Source organism: Thamnophis elegans, chromosome 5 (assembly GCF_009769535.1).
Source record: "Thamnophis elegans isolate rThaEle1 chromosome 5, rThaEle1.pri, whole genome shotgun sequence".
Classification (NCBI taxonomy): domain Eukaryota; kingdom Metazoa; phylum Chordata; class Lepidosauria; order Squamata; family Colubridae; genus Thamnophis; species Thamnophis elegans.
Genome location: NC_045545.1, coordinates 61,793,035 through 61,814,453, shown reverse-complemented (window position 1 = coordinate 61,814,453; position 21,419 = coordinate 61,793,035). Strand labels below are relative to the sequence as shown.

Below are 21,419 nucleotides of genomic sequence, written 5' to 3'. Positions count from 1 at the left end.
CTGTATCAGTTTTATCAGTTTACTTAGTTTATGTCATTTATATCTCTGATGTCTGTATAAATAAACAGAAGGCATAAAAATATGGGAAGCATGATTCCCTCTCCTTCTTTCTTAATTATCATTAGGAATCTCATTTTTTGTTAGGTAGTTACTAGCATTAAAGATATAAAAAACAATATGTTCTTATATGTTTGTATATGAAAATATTTTAATGGTTTACATCCATGTTATATCTTCCTATTTTTCCCCTTTATTATTTAACAAGGTTAAAGACATTAAATTACTTTAGTTCCCATCTGTTTTTAAAATAATATATTGTATTAATGTATGTATTAAGATACTTTGGCAATCTGGGTTTAGCATAGTATAAATAATAGATATGTATCGTATTATGTAATCTATTTTACTATTTGTTTTTAATTTAGTTTATCTAGAATAAGTAAGAATAGTACATTTGAAGTAGCAATAGAGAAAATGTTTTTGATGGACTATTGGCAATAGTTCTGATGCTTATCGTATACCAATTGTAATCTGGATGAGCACAATAGACAGATTTGTATGGTGTGTGTTCTGGTGACAAAAGGAAACAATGTCTCCTTCAGAGTTCTTACCTATCTTTCCCAATTAAATGTGCATTGGAAGCAAGCAAGATTACCATCAGTTTGCAAAAACAACTATTTTCATAGGTCTGCCTCTGGATTTCATATATGAGTAGCTGTTTTGACAAAATGCCATAATACAATAAAGTTCTCACATTATTTAGAGTCTCTTGGTGATAATTATTTTGAGACACGAGACAAGCTAGGGCAGGGATGTCAAATTCGCATCATCATGTCGTCATCATGTAACGTATCGGAATCCCCCCCCCCCCTTGCTAAACTAGGCATGGGTGTGGCAAGTATGTAATTCATCCGGCCTGCGGGGCACAAGTTTGACAGCCCTGAGCTAGGGTATAATTCTGATGACATAGATATGCATCTGTTCATACACAATAAAAATTTATTGGTAATGTCTAAATTCAGAAGAACCTGGGTTTATTTTAATACATCTACAATATGTGATAACTTACCATCTTATTAATAAAAAGTAATCATACTCTGAATTTTCATAGTATGTGTGTTGTGTTTTCTGGTTTGGAAGGTATCAGTTTTTGGAAGAGGCATTTCAGAATCAAAAAGGTGCTATCGAGAATCTCTTAGCGAAACTCCTTGAAAAGAAGAATTATGTTAACTTTGCAGCTACTCAAGTACAAAATAGGTAAGTAACAGTTTCATTAAAAGAGCTGATATTTTATTTAAATTGGGTGAATTGTTAAAATTTCAGTATTAGATGGTTTTCCTTAAACAGTTGGTAACAGTGATAACCAAGTTTCTAGGAAAAGAAACTTCTATATATATACCAGCTGCATGAAAAAGCACAGATGGCCATATAGAAACATTGTACAAATGTTTATTTTTAGGGATATTTAACTACTTTGATGTTTCAGTCTCAGGTGAAATAATTTAGTACTGTTTTTTCTCATTTTAAAAGTCATTGTAAGGCATTGAAAAGAGAAGTCAAGAAATGTTGGCTCACTTGTCAGAGCTTCTTGACTCAAAGAAAATATGGTGCATCAGCTTGTAGTGATCTGTATATAGGAGATCCATAAATGCCATTAAAGAATATTAAAAATGTATTATACTTAACACATCTGGTAAATATAGTATACTAAATACAAATCCTCCTACATTGTTTGATCTTTATCCTTTCCTGTAGTTTGTTATAATTGGCTGTCAGTGACCTTCTTATGATCAAAGTCTGCCATAGAAAATCCATCTAGATTTTCTTCAGCCTGTGGGAAAGAACAAACCAATGTGTAAGCATTGTGGTCCATGAGATTCCTATAGCAATGATTTTGAGATACTCTGCCAGGGTGAGGCTATTTGCAATTTGCACAAGCACCGTGTGCTTTTTTCAAAAAGCAACTAGACTTTCTTGGTTTTTTTCTTTGAAAACATTTCATTTCTCATCCAAGAAGATTCTTCAGTTCTTCAAAATGTTTTCAAAGAAAAAAGCAAGAAAGTCCAATTGTCTTTTGGAAAAAATACCTTTGGGGCAACTATGATTTAAATGATTGAGAATCTCCATAGATAGTCATTGTGCACCATTGTTTGTATTTGATTCCTATTTTACACAATGTGATTCAGTAATCTAATTTTACCTCACTGATACACATCAATTAATATCCATATATGATTGACATACTATTCTGTTTTGATAGAACTACCTTCCTTCTGCTCCAAATGGTGGGAAGGAATAAACAGAGAAAGGAATATTAAGATAATGGAATTCAGAATTGTTTTTTTTTTAAATTTTATCAGAGTGTCAAAATCAGCTAGCTGGTATTTATTGCAAGATGAAGATTGGGGAAGCAAACCAATCACATAATAGCAGCTTTATTTTCTGATGTTCTAATTTTATGGATATGTATAATTCACATTTTAAGTTACTACAGTTTAGGGAAACTATAACACAGAACTCTCTGTTATAGTACTGACATTTTTGTTATTGATTTATGCACTTGAGATTCATATGGTTTGAATCCTCTGAGTGCTAGAAACTTGTACTTACAGATCAGAATTTTGTTTACCAAATAAGAACATTTTGTTTTTTATGACATTTCTTCTTCTAGAATCCAATCCTATGTTTGCAGTTTATTTAACTTGTGCATTACTTTTAATAAAACTTAGTCATATCAATTCTCATTCTTGGCTTCTGTTTTTTGATGTAGACCTTTAGATTTTTTACTATTTCCTTTATTTTAATATATTTTTCCCAAAGTAAACCAAACATGAGACCATCAGCAGATAGATGCTATTCCTACATTGGATTATATCTCAGGAAAGTATCCCCTCCAAGGGATTTGTATTCTTTCAAATCAAATCTTTATGTTGCTTCCCAGTACTCTTTAACAATTCCTATGCACATGCAACAATTATTTATGACTAAATGCACACTTAGGGTCCTGAAGTTAAGCATGAGAGAATCAGTTCCAACAACAGCAGAGAATGAAATGCTGGCCAGGATTGAGGGAGGTAGATTATGGCAATCTATTATCATGATCTTGTGAAACAAAGAATGGAGTAAAAAGCAATTTGAAAGAAGTTTGGAAATATTTTTAATAGATAGTATGAATTTTCCCTTTTGATCTGTTCTCTTTGTACATATTGTTTGGGAATAGATTATGGGGTCCTTCGTGATCTCTGAGCTTGATGGTTTGCTTGCAGATATCAAACTAGGTAATATCAGTGCATGGCTAAATAGAATAGATGCTCTGTTCTGATTATACTACTACATTTTTATGACTGTACTTTTTGTACTTTACAGTCATTGTAAAGTAAGGAGGGCAATCACCACAGTACTCTATATTGTAATTTCTATCAGATTGCTATGGCAATAATTGGATAGTTATTTTTATGAAAGGAAAGTAAGAACACGTCACTAGGTGAAATATGTGGAGATTTTTTAGTTGTGGTAAATGATTTTTAGTTAAGTTTTACTGTTTTTTTAATAATGTAGAAAATCAACAGAAAACTGACAGCATGTAAAATCCTTTTTTTAAACCCAGGAGAAGATTTAAATGCATAAAAATGCTTTACAGTGTAGTAAAAAGATCCTTAAAATTATAAATAATAGTTGTAATTTTTAATGCCATCTTTACTTAAGATAATGATATTTTGTATGAATCTGCATCAGTTTCTATGTTGAATTTTCATTTGCGTGGGGCGGGGGGATGTTGAAGATATTGTAATGTAAGTGCCTGATGACAGATTTCTCTCTTTTCAGGGTAAAAGAAGTAAATGAAACTAACAAACGAGTAGAACAGGAAATCAAAGTGGCTATTTTTACCCTCATTAATGAAATCAATAAAAAGGGAAAATCTCTCTTACAACAGCTTGAGGTACAATTAAATTTAACAGTGAACATAATGTGGGTATCCATGTGTATTATTATTTTGATTTAAATAATCTTTTAATAGCTCTTTTCGTGATATACCCTGTTGTCAGTGGCAACAAACTCAGTTTATATTTCTTTCCACTTTAATCTGGTCATAGGAAGAAGATTAGAAGCATCCATTTTCATCAAAATTCTGGAGAATTTTATTGATTTAATTTAGTCTATGGTTTCTCCAAAGAAGTTTAGAATTGGATTAGTTTATTAGTGTAGTGTATAAACATGCAGTAGTTTAATTCAATCTATACCAGGTTTAAGATATTTGTTTTTCCCCTTAAGATTCAGTCTCCACTCCAAGATTGAAAATGTTAGCCTATCTAATGGAATAGGTGCTCTGAAATCCACAAAAGGTGTTCTGGCAAATGATCACTCTTGATCTAAATGGTAGCTTGATTTCATTGGTTTTGGCTTAGCACCGTTAGGGCACAGTTAGCAGCCAGAAAAGTCCAGGCTAACTTGGTGAACTAAACTAAATATGAGAGTAGGAATGCAAAGAATATAAACATGCATCTATTGTCAGTAAAACATTAAAAGGGCTAGAGACAAGAGGAAACCCAATTCCCTTTTTTAAAGAGGGAGGGGTTGGAAGACATTGTAAAAGGTTTGAGATCTACCCAGATAAAAATTCTAAACTATGGTTCCAACATACTCAGAAATTTCTGTTGGTTGTGATTCTCATAGTCTTTGTGGGAATCTGACAAGAACATTATATGAACCTATCCAGTTGTAACTTATTTTTTTAAGAAAAAAACATAATTAAATGCAGTAGTATGATATATAAAATAAAACATAATATTAATCTCTTATTTAGTGTTGTTTGGACGTTTCCCTTTCTCAATATGGAAATGGTCTTCATTCATTAGCTATCCTGTTTCTATGTCTGCAGAGCCTTATTCAGGAGCAGGCTAGCTAAAACTATTGGTTGCCACTCTACACTGATGCAAGTGCTGAAGAGTTACACCACCAATGCCTTCACTCAATCCACTGCAGTAGTTTTGCTCTATCCACTACAGCAGTTGCCATATTCTTACTTTCTCTTTTTGAGTGTAGTTGAGCTGAGCTCTTTTTCATTCAGTTTTTACTCAGACTTAACATAAAGTTTTATTTCTTCATTATGGTTCATGTATTTATGCTACATTTTTAAAAATCTTCTATGTATATCCTTAGTGTTGACTGTGACTTCAAGGGGCACGCTTAGAAAATCTGCTGTTGTAAGAATACATTGCCCTTACAAGGCAAAGATTGTTATAAAGGTGATTCCTTTGTTTTGTGAGGTTTTTTTGAATAGGTTTATCATAATAAATCATCTAGACTTCATATGTTTGAGAATACTTTAAGATATGAATGTGATGGTTGTCAGTGTAGGCATTTATACCTTTACTATCTTTTATGAAATATTAAATAAATAAACTTATACAGGACTGGTCTAGTCTGGTCTGGTCTACCGGGTTTTCCTGAAAATAAGACAGGGTCTTATTTTCTTTTGGGCTTCAAAAGAAGCACTTGGGCTTATTTTCGGGGAGGTCTTACTTTTTTAAAGTGCTACTGCTGGCCCCGCTTTCTCCGTCATGTTGTCTGCTTGCCCGTGACTGCAACGAGCCAAGTTCTCAGCATGCCTTGGCTTCCTAGGTGCAACACAAATACTGGAGGCGGCAGCAATGGAGGGAAAAGAGATGGAGGGGGAGGAGGGAGAGAAGCGATCCCAGAAGCAGCAATGGAAGCAGCAATCTCTCTCTCCTCCACACCCCAGCGGCAGTGGTGGAGCTTCAGTGCCTGGCTGGTGGGAAGCTTCTCACCCACCCTGCCTGCTGGCCCAGCTGCTGCTGGGACACTTCTCGGCTGTGGCACGCCCCATGCTATTGGTGTCGCAGGCAGAGCTGTGTTGCCTCGCTGGCTGCTGCCTTTGGGGCTGCTGTTGGGATGAGCGTAGATGTAACATTTCAGAAATGTTACCTGCAGAGATCTCCTGATGCAACACTTTGCTGCAGCTTTAGAGCATGCCTTTGCCTTCCCTGCAGAGGATTGCAAGGTTGGAGGCTTGGCCTTGCTTCGATCAGCAGGAAAATTCCCCTCCCTCATTTCCCTGCCAATCATTCTATCCCTGGGGAGCTCTGCACAGACACACATTCCAAAAAGGCTCCCTCCAAAGTCTTCAACCTTGCAATCCTGAGCAGGGAAGGCAGAGGTTTGCTCCGAAGCTGTGGCAGAGCATTGCACTGGGAAGCCTCCGCAGACAGAATGAGAGGCAGCTCCGGGCCTTTGCTGGCTCAACTGATCCGCAGCCGTAATTAAGATGCCGAGCTTCCATGAGGTGACAAGGGACAGGAAGGGCTGCCTCCTGGGCTGGGCACGCCCACTCCTTCACTAGGTCTTATTTTCAGAGGAAGGCTTATTTTAGCCCATGCGCTGAAAAACCCGATTGGGCTTATTATCAGGGAATGTTTTATTTTGGGGGAAACATGATATTGATAAATGAATCGAGATTAAGGGTGCTGCTGATCCTAATATAAGAAAAGACTCCAGACTGCTACTATCATAAAATGTTGTGGAAAACACTATTATCCATATCTTTGATTTCCAAGACATGGGAAACCATTTCTGAATTCACAGAAATAGTTACAACATTTGATCTCAACTCCTTCATTATTGAATTTGCTCAGTTTAAAAAAAAGACTGAAAAAAGGCAGGAATTAAATTGAAGAGATGTCAATTACTACATCCCTAATGATTCATTTATTTTTCTACTATCAGCATTTCCTATTAGAGAAAATAAATCGGGAATGAGCATTCCCAGAAAGCAAAGTGCTATGTTAAGGTGTTTGTACAGTAAGGCCATGACGTCTGTTAAGCTACAAATTAATGCAGAGCCAGCAACATATAAATTTAATAAATAAATAATAATGTGGGTTATGGCCAGATACTGCTATCGTATGCTAACTTGTTGTTACTGTTTCTTCTGACATCTCTTTTTGAACTTCAAGGCATTTTGTGGACTAGGACTGAATTTGGTCTTTGAAAGGCATATCAGAAACAACATTTGGGGGGAGGGGAGGCAAAACAAGAACAATTACTCAATTGGATTTAGCTGATTTAATTTAAATGTTTATTGATTTAAATTTAAAATTTCTTACTATGTGTTTAAAAAATTTTCTATTCTTCCACTTTATATACTACAATTTAATAGAAACATTTGGAATTCAAAGGGGCTTCATGTCTTTTTCCCTCCTCTTATAGTGTCTTTAGTCTGCTTTACACTTTCGGTGATTCATTCAAATACTTCTGCTGATTCTTGGATTTTTGAAGTTGTCTGGAAACCTTTCTTAGACAATTGTACCTTTCTTCCTCCTTTGGAAGATATCTACTGTGCAAAGGAGTGATAGAAGAGGGTTATTATGATTGACTAGTTCAGTTCTTTAACAATATTTCACTCTTCTCCAAAAAGTGAAGTATCGTGTCAAGTCTTCAGGATGTCATAATTTTTATTACATTGAAAGAATCTATAAAGCAAATGTTCTCTCATTATGAAGGCTGAAGTCCTGTTTACTTATTAGAAATAAAGTTATCTTTAAGTCAGTTCCAGTTCCTGGTGACTTCAGGGATATATTCATTTCATTCAGTTCTCTTGGCAATAAGATGCTTTGCCGCTGCCTGTTTCCGGAATATTTTTTTAGCTTCCTAGTCTGGTATGTAGCATTGAAATTCTTGGCAGTGTTCCATCTAGGAACTAACTGAGCCCAGACCTATTTAGGTTTCAAGTCAAAATCGGCCAAGTGTTGCCACCTGCTAAGATATTTATTATAACATATTTTAAAAATTGTTTGTCTTCAGTTAAATAGCAATCATACCCAAACCACACTTCTCATTGGTAGGATTTTTACATTCTTATGCATGTTAACCTAAAAGCTAAATGAAAATACTTCGGAAACTTTTCCTCATCAATTCAGGTTCTGAGACTTACTGTATTTTTCAGAGTATAAGACGCACTGGAGTATAAGACGCATCAAGGTTTTGAAGAGGCAAATTAAAAAAAAAGTTTTTGCACTCTGCAAACCTCCCAAAAACGGTCTGTTTTTCATGATAGTGGGCACTTTTTTTTTCCAAAAAAGGCATGAATAGCCTTTAGGAGGCTTATACAGTGCTACTGGGAGCTGGGGGGGGGGGGATTGAGCAAAAAATGGCCGTTTTTTAAAATCATTTCTGCCCTTCCCAACCCTCAGAAGCACTTTGAAAGCCTCCTAAAAGCTATGCATGGGCATTTTGGTGAAGGTGGCAGGGTTTCGGGATGCAAAAAAATGCTGTATTCAGTGTATAAGACTCTCTCAGATTTTCATCCTCTTTTTTGTGGGAAAGAGGTGTGTCTTATACTCCAAAAAATATGGTAGTTGAAATTTATCAATGATTCTTGCAAAATTTTCATTACTACTTGAACTTTCAAATGACTTCTCATTGCTGATTTTTAAACTATCTTTCTTAGTGACAATCACATCAGTATAACAGTCTTGACAAACTTTATATCTTGTGTATTGATTATATATAAAATTCCACAGAACAGTTCTTTGACCTGATTTAATCTTACGAAAAATGCTTTTAAAAATGTTCCATCTCTGTACTATTAGTAAATCAGCTTGCTGACCATTCATGTATGTAACACAGAAATCATTGGAAAGATCAGGTTGCTTACATGCAGCTGCAGTTGTAGTAATCTGTTCTTTTCATGTTGGCAGTGTCAGTTGGCAGTTTCTAACTTTTCTCAATGAGGGCCTGCCAAATATACACAACTATACAATGTTTCTTCTTGAGTTTTATATAGAACCCTAACTGAATAAACAAATGTGCATTCAAAAACCCGTAGTTACAGGTAAGCAACCTGATTTTTTCTATATAAAACTGTTTATATAATTGTAAACATTTATTCTAAAACAAAGTAAAGGAACTAGTTGCAGAAACCACTTGACTATAAATAGGTATGCTTCTTTCTTGCGAAGTCATATTAAAATCCTTGCCTGTGTTGAATGAAATATGATTCATTTCATTTCTCTTACTGGCAATATTTTCCTTTTTTGGATTATGTTTTCTGATCATATCTTCTCTTAGTTTTAAGTGTAGGACAGACTGCCTGATGGGAGTTAGAAGCATATTAATAAAGCTGCTTATTCCATGCCCCCCCCCCAAAAAAAACATCTAGTTGAAACATCTACAATATTGAATAGCTAGATATTAGAAATGTGTTAAGTGCTACAGTAATTTATTCTAAAAATTTCGGTAGAAATTTTTAAAGTTGAAGCTAGAAGGCCATCAATCATTGTATTAATTTTTCTACTTTGTACTAGATTCCCCCCCTCACTTTAATACCATAATGTGTTGGATTACAGGTATTACAAAACCATAATACTTGGAGAAGATCAGAAGCTAGACTAGATCATTTTGAATAAATTATCTTTTAATACATTGATCAGAATACATTGTTAGCAAAATAATTGTAGAAAACAAATATTGAGCATAAGGTGAGAAAGAAAGCATGATTAATATTATGCTGAATGATAAATACTTTTAGTGACAGAGATAGAGTAACCGTCACAGTCATGATTTGTTGTACTTAACATAGTGTCATTGGGTTTGAGTTTCATCAGAAAATGAGATTTGTTTAGTTTAGACCTGACAGTGGAAAATGTTACTTATCCTGTATTGTAAACTTCCAGCTTCTGAAGAATGACTTGAAATACTGTAGGATTTTGATGTTACAAAAATAACTTAGCCTTTCCACGAGAAATCATAATTCTGTTCCATGGTAACTTACCATTGCATTTCTCAGAAATGTGGTGTACCTCACTCTTCCTTTAATTTTAACATGAGTTTCTGTTTTAATTAAGAAACATCATTATAAAACCTATTTCAGTGATGGCGAACCTTTTTTGGCTCGCGTGCCATAAAGTGGGGGGAGCGCAGGGGGGTCGTGTGCAGCTGTGCCACATCCATAATGCAATGCATGACATCCCCAGTGTGCATGCGCGCACTACAGGTGTAATCCCCCATTTTTTGCATGCTTTTTTCGCCCTCCCCAGGCTCCAGAGGCTTTATAGGAGCCTGGGGAGGGCAAAAACAGCCTCCCCCTCCCTGGAGGCCCTCCAGAGGCTTCAGGGACCTTCAAGAGGCTTTCCTGAAGCCTCCGGAGCAATCAAAATGACCCTCCGAGCAAGTCACTTCCGGTTTGCTTGGAGGGTCCCTAAATCCTTCACTTCCGGTTTGCTCGGAGGGTCGTTTTGAGTGCTCCAAAGGCTTCCGGGACCTTCAGAAGGCTTCCTTAAATCCTTCAGAGCACTCAAAATGACCCTCCGAGGAAACTTGAGGTCCGTTCCCGAACTTCCGGTTTGCCCATAGGGCCGTTTTTTTTTTTTTTCGCTCCGGAGGCTTCAGAGAAGCTCATGAAGCCTCCGGAGGGCCTTGGGGGGGCGGGATAGGCTGTTTTTGCCCTCCCCAGGCTCCTATAAAGCCTCTGGAGCCTGGGGAGGGTGAAAAATGGCTTTTAAAAAGGGTAAACTCAGCTGGCCAGCGCGCACATGCGCGCTGGCCAGCTAACAGGGCAGCGCCTTGCGTACCCTGACAAATGGCTCCGCGTGGCACCTGTGGCACGCGTGCCATAGGTTCGCCATCCCGGGCCTATTCTATAAAACAGTTACTGTACTTATTTTTAAACAAGATTTTGCAACCACTTGAGGATGCTTATTTTATTCATTGCTTAGCAACTGACACATACAGAATTTATTCGTATTCTGTCAAAATACAGGTGGTGCTAGTTTTAGCACTGAAAAAGCATTTTTCTAAAACAATAATGAAATTCATGGTATAATGATGATATGTTTTAGTACTGATCTTCAATATACTTTGAGCATTTATTAGGTGGCAGAACTATATACATTTTAAATATAAAACAGCAAAGTTGTAAGTTATTAGATAATGAGCGATCAGAAAGATTGGGTATTTGTAACTAAAATTAAACTGACAACTGTCTTTTATTGCATAAAAGTTTAATATTATTATTTTCAGATTTTAGAGTTGGGGCTTAATTGTTTCACTCACGTCACTATATCTGTGGGAGTTTACCTGATGGACTTGATTTGTTAGTGATCTCTACAAAATATCATTTTGAAGTTACATTACAGTGGGATTTGCTGTTTAAAGAAAGTTAAAATCTCTGAGACCCACAATAATGTTTGAATAACATTATTTTTGATAATAAGAGGTATCATTTTGAAATAGAAATATTAAAAGACAACACTGAAAACTGCATGATCAGAAGACAGATGGAGTTGAGCATATCTAAATTTGGCTAGTGTTTCTATGGAAAGTGGTTTAGTTTGAGGTTGGTTTTAAAAGAAAGTGGATGTAAATACAATAAATAACATCAAGGCATACAAAACAACAATTTTTATTGAATTACAATTGCAACCTGGTCTTGCAGGTGAATCTGATTTAGGAATATTGCCTTAGCAAAGCATCATTGTTAAACTGCATGTGATATAAATAGATTTCCATGTTGCAACTTTTTTAAAAAAACTTTGTATTATTATTAGAACAGTTACAATCTCTCAGTACCTGCTACATCTCAACATTGTGATAAAAGTCTTTATGTATTTTTTTATTGATTTAACATGTATGTATTCTCTCTGTTCAGACTGTGACAAAGGAGAGACAGATGAAGTTACTACAACAACAGAATGATATCAGTGGTTTATCAAGGCAAGTGAAGCATGTGATGAACTTCACTAATTGGGCCATTGCAAGTGGCAGCAGCACTGCATTGCTTTATAGCAAGCGACTGGTAAGAAAAATCAGATTTTATAGTTGCTGTTTGGCTATAAATTATATTCTTGCAATAAAACAACAATCTTTATTATGGAAATCTGTGTTCTTCTTATTCTATAAGTCCTGAAGGTAAGTACCTCTAATGAATTTTTTTTTAAAAAAACAACACTTTGTATTTCAATTGTTGATATATTTGGTTCATCAAAGCCAAGCTGTAAAATCATCCAGGATGTTAGAGGTTTTAAATGCTGAAATGGGATGATATTCTCTTTCTAGCAATTATGTTTTCTATCTGTAACCTATTTCCAAAGCAATTCAAATATTAATATCACCAGCCTCAAAGGTTGACTTAGCCTTCCATCCTTCTGTGATCGGTAAAATGAAGACCGAAATTGTTGGGGACAATATGCTGACTCTAAACCGCTTAGAGAAGGCTGTAAAGCACTGTGAAATGGTGTATAAGTCTAAGTGCTAATACGCCGGATTATTAATACAGGGTAGCTATACTGTATATTGGTCAGATGATATATTTTATTTTAATATTTATTTTGTAGTGGAACTTTTAGTAAAGAAACTGATAAAAACTAATATACATAAAATGTCAGTATCAGTTGTTTTCAGAACAGAGGAAAAAATCTTGTTAGTTCATTATATTCAATTATACACACTCGCACAATCAATTTTCTTTCTCTTCACTATCTGAATTAGATTTGAAGGTGCATAGAGAGCAACAGAACGGAGAGAAGTTTATCAGTATCTCCTGCTAGAAAGATATATCTGTGAATCTAGAATGGGAGGGGTTCTTGGTGCTCTCTAAACTTGTTGTGGCCCACCAGCGGCCAGCAAAGCTGGCAGCAGAGTTGGACAGTGAGGAGGTTGGGGAGTAATGAGGCAGCGAGGCAGAAGCAGCAGCCTGTTCCCAGTGTGTGCATGCGCAGAGCTGCCAGAAGGCAAGAACAATTAAGAAAAAAAAGGGTTGACTCAGGAGTAAGACTTGGAGATAATTGGCCCCTCCCATAAGACATAAAAGAAGAGTGAATGGGACGTGAGCTTTTGCAGGAGCAATTAGTTCATTTGGTCGGTTCAAGCTTTGAAAGGTTTTGTTTGACTCTGTGCTAAATTAGGCCTTGCTCTGCATTTGGCAATTAGGTCTCTGGCAACACTCCAAGGGAGATAAGGTGGGTGCTTATCAACATTCCCCTGAAAGACTGTGGCAACTCAAGCAGACATAGGTCAGAATCTTCACAGACTGTTTGTGAAGCCGTGTGGACTGTGAATGACCATAATTCATAGCCGTATAAATAAAAGAGGGTTTTTGGGACTAAGATTGTGATTTATGCTTTCTCGGGAAGTCGAGGTCAGAACAGTTGTCTTGCAGAGTTTCATTATCGAAATTAGGCAACATTATTATGAGCGCTAGCCCTGATGATGTTACCTAGTCTGGGTAATGAACCGTTCGCAAGAAAATAACCAAGCTCAGAAATCACCAAGGACCCCTCATGTCAACCCTGAACTACAGATATTCTCCTTTATTAATCTAGAATGTGTTGGTATTTTGATTGAAGATTCTGCTCAATGATATGTGCAGGATGATGGTTTACAAGGTATTCTTAGAGATCCTAGTTTGCAGAGTGTATGTTAAAATAATTGGAGTAAAATTGAATCTTGATTAAGCTTGTGGCTCCCTAGCCAAAATGAGCCCATGTGACTGGTATTGTTAAGAAATGTTGCATGTAGAATAGATAAATTTAGTTTAACTTACAATATAGATACGAAAACTGATTTTTTTCAATGTCACTTGTTTGCAAATAACTTACTTTTAATTTCTTTTTTATGCTTTGCATAACAGTAATGTGAGATTATTTGCTTTGCAGATCACTTTCCAGCTGCGACATATTTTAAAAGCACGATGTGATCCTGTTCCAGCTGCTAATGGAGCAATTCGCTTCCATTGTGATCCTACATTTTGGGCAAAGAACGTAGTCAACCTAGGTAGAGCATTTTATATTTCTGACAGATTTAATGTGTAAAAATCTGTTAAGTATAAATGGCGTGTTCTTTATAGTGTTCCTTATAGGTGTAAGAGACTTCCAGTAAAATAAGGTTTGTTACTGGAGCTGTTTGTATGGGGACCAATAGGCCTCCTTTGAGATTGAAGCTCTCCTCCAGGAGATTGAAGCTCTCCTCCAGGAGAATGTTCAGAAGTTTTGTGCATCATGTTGATGTACACATGATGAAGTGTAACTGGATTACACTGTAGGCATGGATTTAAACTAGCGATACAAATGCAATCACATTTTTTTTCCCTACCCTGTTTACTTGCCTTTTTTCATGCATTTCTTGTCACAAGAATACTTTCCTTTAGAATAAATATTAGTTCATATGGTAATTGACCATCTTAATAATAGGTAGCAATGTTTTTCACAGAAAGGCACTGTGAAGTGAGATATATAGTAGTATCAAGGGTCATGACAATCGTAGAGGAAGAGAGTGTTATTTGAAAAAAATAATTACGGAGGTATGGGGTATTACATAATTATATGGTCACTGTCTTCTACTTCTAAAAATATTTAAAACACAAGTCTTTAATTATAGGAAAGTAATTTGGATTCAATTCATTTTAATTTCTAGCATATCAATTATTGTTGGGAAACAGACACGTTAACAGATGCGGCCACATACAAATGTATCAAAAATAAGTATAAGAATAATCTTTATTGTCATTGTACTTAAATACAACAAAATTGGTTCTTGAATGAAAAAAATCTTCATTTTCTAAAAAATAATCAAAAATCAGATTCAAAATAACTCCAAACTATTTTCCTTGGCACAGGCAAAAACTTCATTTTTCTTTTTGTCTCCCCTTCCACCAAACAAGATATAAAATGCAAGGTTTACAGGAGCAGATGCTCTCTCTTTCAAAAAGATTTTTTTTAATTGTTCCTTTCTTTGCAACCTTTGTTTTTGCAATATAAACTCTGAAGTAATGGGGTGGAGACTCTTAAAGGTAAAATTCTTTCAACAAATTGTTGATTGAGCCGAAAGTATGAGGCTGTTGGCATAAAGACATTGTAGTTTCTAGTGAAAAGAAAAGTCCAGGCGAAATCAGACATGCCTTCTATTATAGCCCTTGCATCCCATTGAGATCACATTTAGATTTAATAAGCAAGAACTAACAGTCAACTTCTAAATTACAAACAGCCTTGTGGGTATGTACAAAGGCTTACATGTCCACACCAGGTTTTTCCCATGTTCTTCTCCACCAGCAGCACCTCTTACTCTGTTGGAGGCCACTTTTGAGGTTCCCAAACTTCAGGGTAGTGTGAGAGGATGCTTCTGGAAAGGGGGAGATACCCAAACTCCCTGTAACATGTGCAGAGTTCATCATATGGTCCTTTGGAATGGGAAAATACATTGGGAACTGAAAAGGTATTGGAAATGAAATATATAAAACTGTTTGAAAAGATCCTAGAGGTGCAGAAATGTTTAAACTGTATTTTATTTTATTGACATAAATATTTAATATTTATTGACATAAATATTAATTTTTGATAAATACATGTGACAACAATACAATGCCTGGGTTATTTTAAAACGGAGCTGACATTGTATACCATTGTCAGATTTTTAAACAATATATTTTTACAGAAGGAACAGAATCTTCCATTCTGTTAATTGGTAGTACAGACCAAGAATAGAGTATTTAAAAAAAAGAATTATGGCCACTGTTCTAGAGAAAATAATATTTCTTATTTTATACAAGAACAAGCTAGTACTTATTAGGGCTGTGTAATGCATCAGATTTAGCTTCTACTGTAAGGAACAGCTAGGCAATCCTGGGAAAGATGCAGCTGCTGTAAAGACATGCAAGGAAGGATATATTTGTAATCAAATTGAAATATTGAGCCATAAATTAAAATGTATCAGAACAACAAGAATAAGAGAAAGTAGTTCATCGAACTATATTCAAAATAGGGGTTTTAAATATTGAATAATCCTGAGGATAACTCAGAGACCATACGTTATGACAGTGACTACAAGCATTAATGAAATTGTAATTAAAATTATATTCATATTTTTCTTTTTAATTTTTCCAATAATAAATATCTTTAAGGACTTAAGTGAAAAAAAATCTAATGTACATGTTGTACAAGAGTTAAAACATTTTCCTCAGCTATGCATCAAAGTTTATGGAAAATCACATGTATATTGAAACTAGGCACTAATTTTTTAAGGAAATTGTTCCATTAACCCTAGTTTGAGCAAAGTAAATAATGCAGATACATTAAAATCCACATCTTATACATTCATTAATTAAAAATATGACTTTGAATCCTTTAAAATAAAAAATACAGAGTCCTTTTTGCTCTCTGAGCTTGGTTGTTTGCTTGCAGACATTTCATTAATCAACCTTGATAATGTTACTTAGTTGGGTAATGAAATACCTGAAAGCAAATAGCCAGGTTCAGAAAGCATAGTTCAACTCCAAGCTACATGTATTATATTCTATTGAAAAAATGCACTAGTTTTGTATTTTTAAAGCTTCATCCCTTAATGTGAAGCTAATGTATACTAATCACAAACATTTCACTATTAAACTTAGTTAAAGTACAAGCGTTGTAGTTAATCATGTTTTCTCCCATTGTCTAGGTAATCTTGTTATTGAAAATAAGCCAACACAAGGTTACACTCCTAATGTAGTAGTGGGACAAGTTCCTCCAGGAACAAATCATATCAACAAACCTCCAGGGCAAATTAATCTTGCACAGCTTCGGCTCCAGCACATGCAGCAGCAGGTGTTTGCGCAACAAAAACACCAGCAGTTACAGCAGATGAGGATGGGGCAGCCTGCAGGGCAAATCGCACGCCAGGCAGGTCCACAGATGCTTCAGCAGCAGGCAAGTCTTCAGACTCTTTAAATTAAGATACTCATATAAACTCAAAAGATCATTTTCAGGCATAGAATTTACATACATTTAAAGTATATATAGGGCTGCATTTTGTTAATTCTAATATCAGTGCAATGAAGTTTGTTCCCTTATGAAGAAGAGGAAAAACATGGGAAAAGTGGCTAGTGTTTTTCCTCATTTACAGAGCGAGAGTTTTATAAAATTCATTATATTTTGTAGCCTCCACGGTTGATAAGTATGCAGACCATGCAGAGGAGTATGAATTGCGGTGCTTTCCAAGCTCATCAAATGAGAATGGCTCAGAATGCAGCTCGTCACCCAGGGATACCACGCCACAACGGGCCCCAGTATTCTATGATGCAGCCACACTTACAGAGACAAGTATATGCTGTGTGCACATTTTGTTTCCCGCCTTTCATTTTAGAAAAGTGAATCAGTTTTTTTTTTTTAAGTATCAGTATAATTTAGTTATGGAAATGCTTTCAAAATTAAACAGATCATTTCTGTTCTTGCTATTTAAGGAAACAGATTCAAGTTTTATTATAAGAAATCTGAAATTAGACCCAAACATAGTTTTCAAACATAAGGCATGAAATATTCACGGTTATTAGTTTGCCACCATTTTTTATTGCTTTGATTGTTGACTCTTACAGATTTATTGATCAGAGCTTGTTCTCTGATCAAGGAAAATTTGTGTCTATAAACATCAGCATTAAGTTATGAATGAGAAAATGTTGTTATTATTTTGACTTATTAAAAGTAACAGGTGAAAAATGAATATTGCCCTTCTGGGTAACTAACTTAATAATAATTTCTATTTTTTTTTCTCTCCCCTCTTTTTAGCATTCAAATCCAGGACATGCAGGTCCCTTCCCAGTTGTTTCAGTACATAACAATACTATCAATCCAACAAGTCCTACAACAGCCACCATGGCAAATGCTAATCGTGGTCCAACAAGCCCATCTGTAGCAGCAATAGAGCTTATTCCATCTGTAACTAACCCAGAAAATCTACCTTCCTTGCCAGATATTCCTCCCATACAGGTAATAATATTATATCAAAAAAGAATGAAAGTTAATTGTTACTGAAATTAACATTTAACAGCTTACATTGGAGTAAAATGGTTTACAATTTGTATAAGAAAAATAAAATCCAATCTGTAGGATGTCTTTATTAGAATGTCTCTTTTTGCACTGGAGACTGTAAGAATGGCAAGATTTTTGTTTAAGTCTTCACTCAATCTTGAAATTTATTGCACAAATTAAACAGTCCAAGGTTAATATTTCTCGTGATCAAAGATGTGTACAGAAGATTTTGTGTGTGTGTATGTGTGTGTGCGCGCGTAAAAAAAAGTCAAAATGGCAAATGCAAATGCTGCTCAGAGTCACCTTGTAGGGAAATGGTTGGCATACAAATTTAATAAACAAATAAATAAAATAAGCTATGTATTCTCTATATTTTGATGATTTGGCTTTTTGATCACTTTGGTATAAATGATTTTAAAATGTACCCAGTCTTTTGCCACTGATTTACATCCCCCCCCCATAACCTCCTAAGGCACAGCCTTAAAGATGCCTCCAGAATATGAATGCACATCTGCTTGCACAGCACTCTTAGTTGCTCCATTAATTTTGGATTGAAAGTGACTACTGTGCTGTTTCCTGAATATTTTAAAAGAGAGACTTGATTGGAAAATACATATTTGTAAATTATTTCTATTTGTCAATTGTGCTAATTTGTTCTGGGAGGAGGGGAAACATTATAATTTCTTTTTTAACAGCTTGGAAATAATATGGTTCTTTTGTCTGCTATAACATTTATCTGGCCTCCCCGTGTAATTATCATTTAAAGGTACAGATTGACCGAATGTCTCTGTAAAATTTACAACCTACTAATGGGTGTGAGATTGTTTCAATTTTCTTGTCCTTACATGGATAAATACACTCAGCTATAGAAATTTTTTTATATCTGCCTTGAAGTGCAGATGGAAGAATGTTAAATCTAGCTTTAAAGAATGTGAAAAAAGAATGATTCTCAGCTTAGGGGAAAATAGATTTAACAAATAAATTGCTGGTTGCCATATAATTCAAATTCTGGCGTGTTGTAAAAAAGCCTGTTAACTTAAATCTGGAACTTGGCATCTCTTATTTTTTAATAGTTAATTATAACCCAATGGTTTTAAGAATAGTGGAAAGTGGCTATATGAAGTCACCCTATGTTCTACTGCTTGTTTCCAGATCATTGTCCTAGGATATTGTTGGCTTTAGATTTTTTTTAATATCCTTCAGAAAAAAATATAGATAGTTTCAAGAGGTCATTTCTAGCTTACTACATTTAGACTTGGCAAATTCACTGTAAGAGTGTTTTTTTTTTTAATTTCAGCTAGAAGATGCTGGTTCCAGTAACTTAGATAATTTACTAAGTAGATATATCGCAGGTAGCCATCTACCCCCTCAACCCATAAGCAGTATGAATCCCTCTCCTGGACCCTCAGCACTATCTCCGGGCTCATCAGGTAAGCTGAGAAAGACATCACAATAGACATTTTAATTTTTGTATATAAAACAACCAATAGTTATTTTGAAATTTTACTCAGCTTTTTCTAGTAACTTGCACAGCAAAGAGGCTGAATGTTTTTTGCTTCAATGTATGGACTTTTTATATTACGACTGTTTAGTTAAATGTAATCAAAGTAGGTTTTTTCCATGAGTAGGCAGTCCCCCCCCCTTCATCTAATATCACATATATGAAAAGACAAAAGTAATTTTGTAACTTCGTTTTCAAGAGAATGAAGCTGAATTAGATTTAGAAGGCTATAGGGTTTGAATGCTGGAAAGCTTCATAATAGCTGGGATTTAAAAATGTAAACACTGTTTAGTATGAACTGTTGAAACTGTGCATTGCCAGAAATGTTCCCTGTGATATGCTATTATAATAAACTCATCCTTCCTTCCTTAGGTTTATCCAATTCTCATACTCCTGTGAGGCCACCCAGTACATCCAGCACAGGGAGTAGAGGCAGGTGAGTTAATTGACTTCAAAAACAGGACCTCCATTTTAAATGTATGTTGAAGTTTCCAGAGAATTGAGTACGTAACTAGGAACATAAATTCCAGTTTAAGACAAAGGTTTGCTGTTATTAATTGCAAAGTCATGTCTGACCCATCGCGACCCCATAGTAAATGTTCCTCCAGGCCTTCCTGTCCTCTACCATCCTCTGGAGTCCATTTAAGCTCACACTAACTACTTCAGTGACTCCATCCAGCCACCTCATTCTCCATCGTCCCCTCCTTCTTTTGCCTTCAATGCTTCCCAGCATTAGGCTCTTCTCCAGTGAGTCCTTCCTTCTCATTAGGTGGCCAAAGTATTTGAATTTCATCTTCAGGATCTGATCTTCTAAAGAGCAGGAACTGGGAAAATCATAGCCTTCACTATACACACTTTCGTTGGCAGAGTGGGACTGTACAATTTATCTATGAATTAAAAGACATAGAAGACATAACTATACATTATTTTTAATTTCTGCCTTGTATAAGAAGTAACATCATTCTCTAATGTTTTTACTGTGCTCATTTGCAAATTGAATATATACTCATAATGGAAGAGAGAATCCTGAAAATAGGGTTGTTGCCTTTTCTCTAGCATGCAGAACTAAAATAAAAAGGTTTGCCACAGTTCTTTGAATGAGAAGAGGTCTCTTCCCTTTCATTTACATTTCCACTTAACTTCATGTGCCAGCTGTGTCTCTTCCCCTTGCATAAATGTATAAACACCTCCCTCTCCCAACAGAAACACAAAAAGGAATCGGGTAAAGAGATGGAGATGAGTTACGAGGAATTGAATAGGAAAGGAAATAAGAAATGGAAGAAGGGGAAAAAGTGGATAGAGTTGAGGTGAAGGGAACAGGTAATTGAATAGAGACAGGAAGGAAAGGAGAGAAAATATATGCTCTATTTAGATGTCACAGAAATAATTACCATATTTTTTGGAGTATAAGATGCACTGGAGTATAAGACGCACCAAGGTTTTGAAGAGGCAATATTTTTTAAAAAGTAGGTAGGTAGAGGGATAGAGAGAGAGAAATACAGTAGGTGAGTAGGGAGAGAGAGAGGGGGTAAGTAGGTAGATAGAGGGAGAGAAATACAGTAGGTAGGGAGAGAGAGAGAGTAGGTAGGTAGATAGAGGGGGAGAGGGAGGGAGGAAGAGAGAGAGAGAGAGAGAGACCTGATTTATCAAGAACTAAAAGAGCAAGATAAAATAAGATATATACAGTTTCTAAATTGGAAACTAGCACAATACTGTACGTGACATTATATTGTATTTGTACTGTGGAAAAAATGCTTAGGGTCCCTCAGGGTTTTGATGCCTTCATAAAGAAGAGCTAAACAACTTTTTGAAATAAATCTGACTTTAAAACACAAAACAAATGGAAAGAATGATTCAGTGATATAATTTATTTTTGAACATTTATGTTGCTAAAATAAACATTTAAAGTTATTTGCAGAAAAAAAAATGAAAATAAACTTTACTATTCCAGGCAGAATGTTTAAGTGGGGAGTTTTTTTCTCAATAGTTGTTTTAGATGTCATTTTTAGGATTCTACAAGCCTGATTTCATATTAAGTAGACACCATGCTTTCATACATTAAAAAAATGAAAATATATACAAGTATATTAAAAATGAAGAATTTAACAAATAAAAATATTAATTGC

General features: G+C 35.4%; 1 protein-coding gene across 4 annotated transcripts in view; it reads left to right on the top strand.

Moving 5' to 3' along the window:
• Window positions 1-21,419, top strand: part of TRIM33 (tripartite motif containing 33) — a 56,144-nt gene that overhangs the window by 21,349 nt on the left and 13,376 nt on the right. For 2 of the 4 annotated variants that reach the window (XM_032217958.1, XM_032217960.1), the window contains exons 5-13: window positions 1,141-1,257; window positions 3,826-3,940; window positions 11,666-11,812; window positions 13,671-13,788; window positions 16,447-16,694; window positions 16,926-17,087; window positions 17,550-17,750; window positions 19,090-19,222; window positions 19,666-19,729. In XM_032217958.1, coding sequence (XP_032073849.1) covers window positions 1,141-1,257; window positions 3,826-3,940; window positions 11,666-11,812; window positions 13,671-13,788; window positions 16,447-16,694; window positions 16,926-17,087; window positions 17,550-17,750; window positions 19,090-19,222; window positions 19,666-19,729 — 1,305 coding nt within the window. Of the gene's footprint in view, window positions 1-1,140; window positions 1,258-3,825; window positions 3,941-11,665; window positions 11,813-13,670; window positions 13,789-16,446; window positions 16,695-16,925; window positions 17,097-17,549; window positions 17,751-19,089; window positions 19,223-19,665; window positions 19,730-21,419 lie in introns of all 4 variants that reach the window. The other 2 variants (XM_032217957.1, XM_032217959.1) reach the window with 1 other exon arrangement.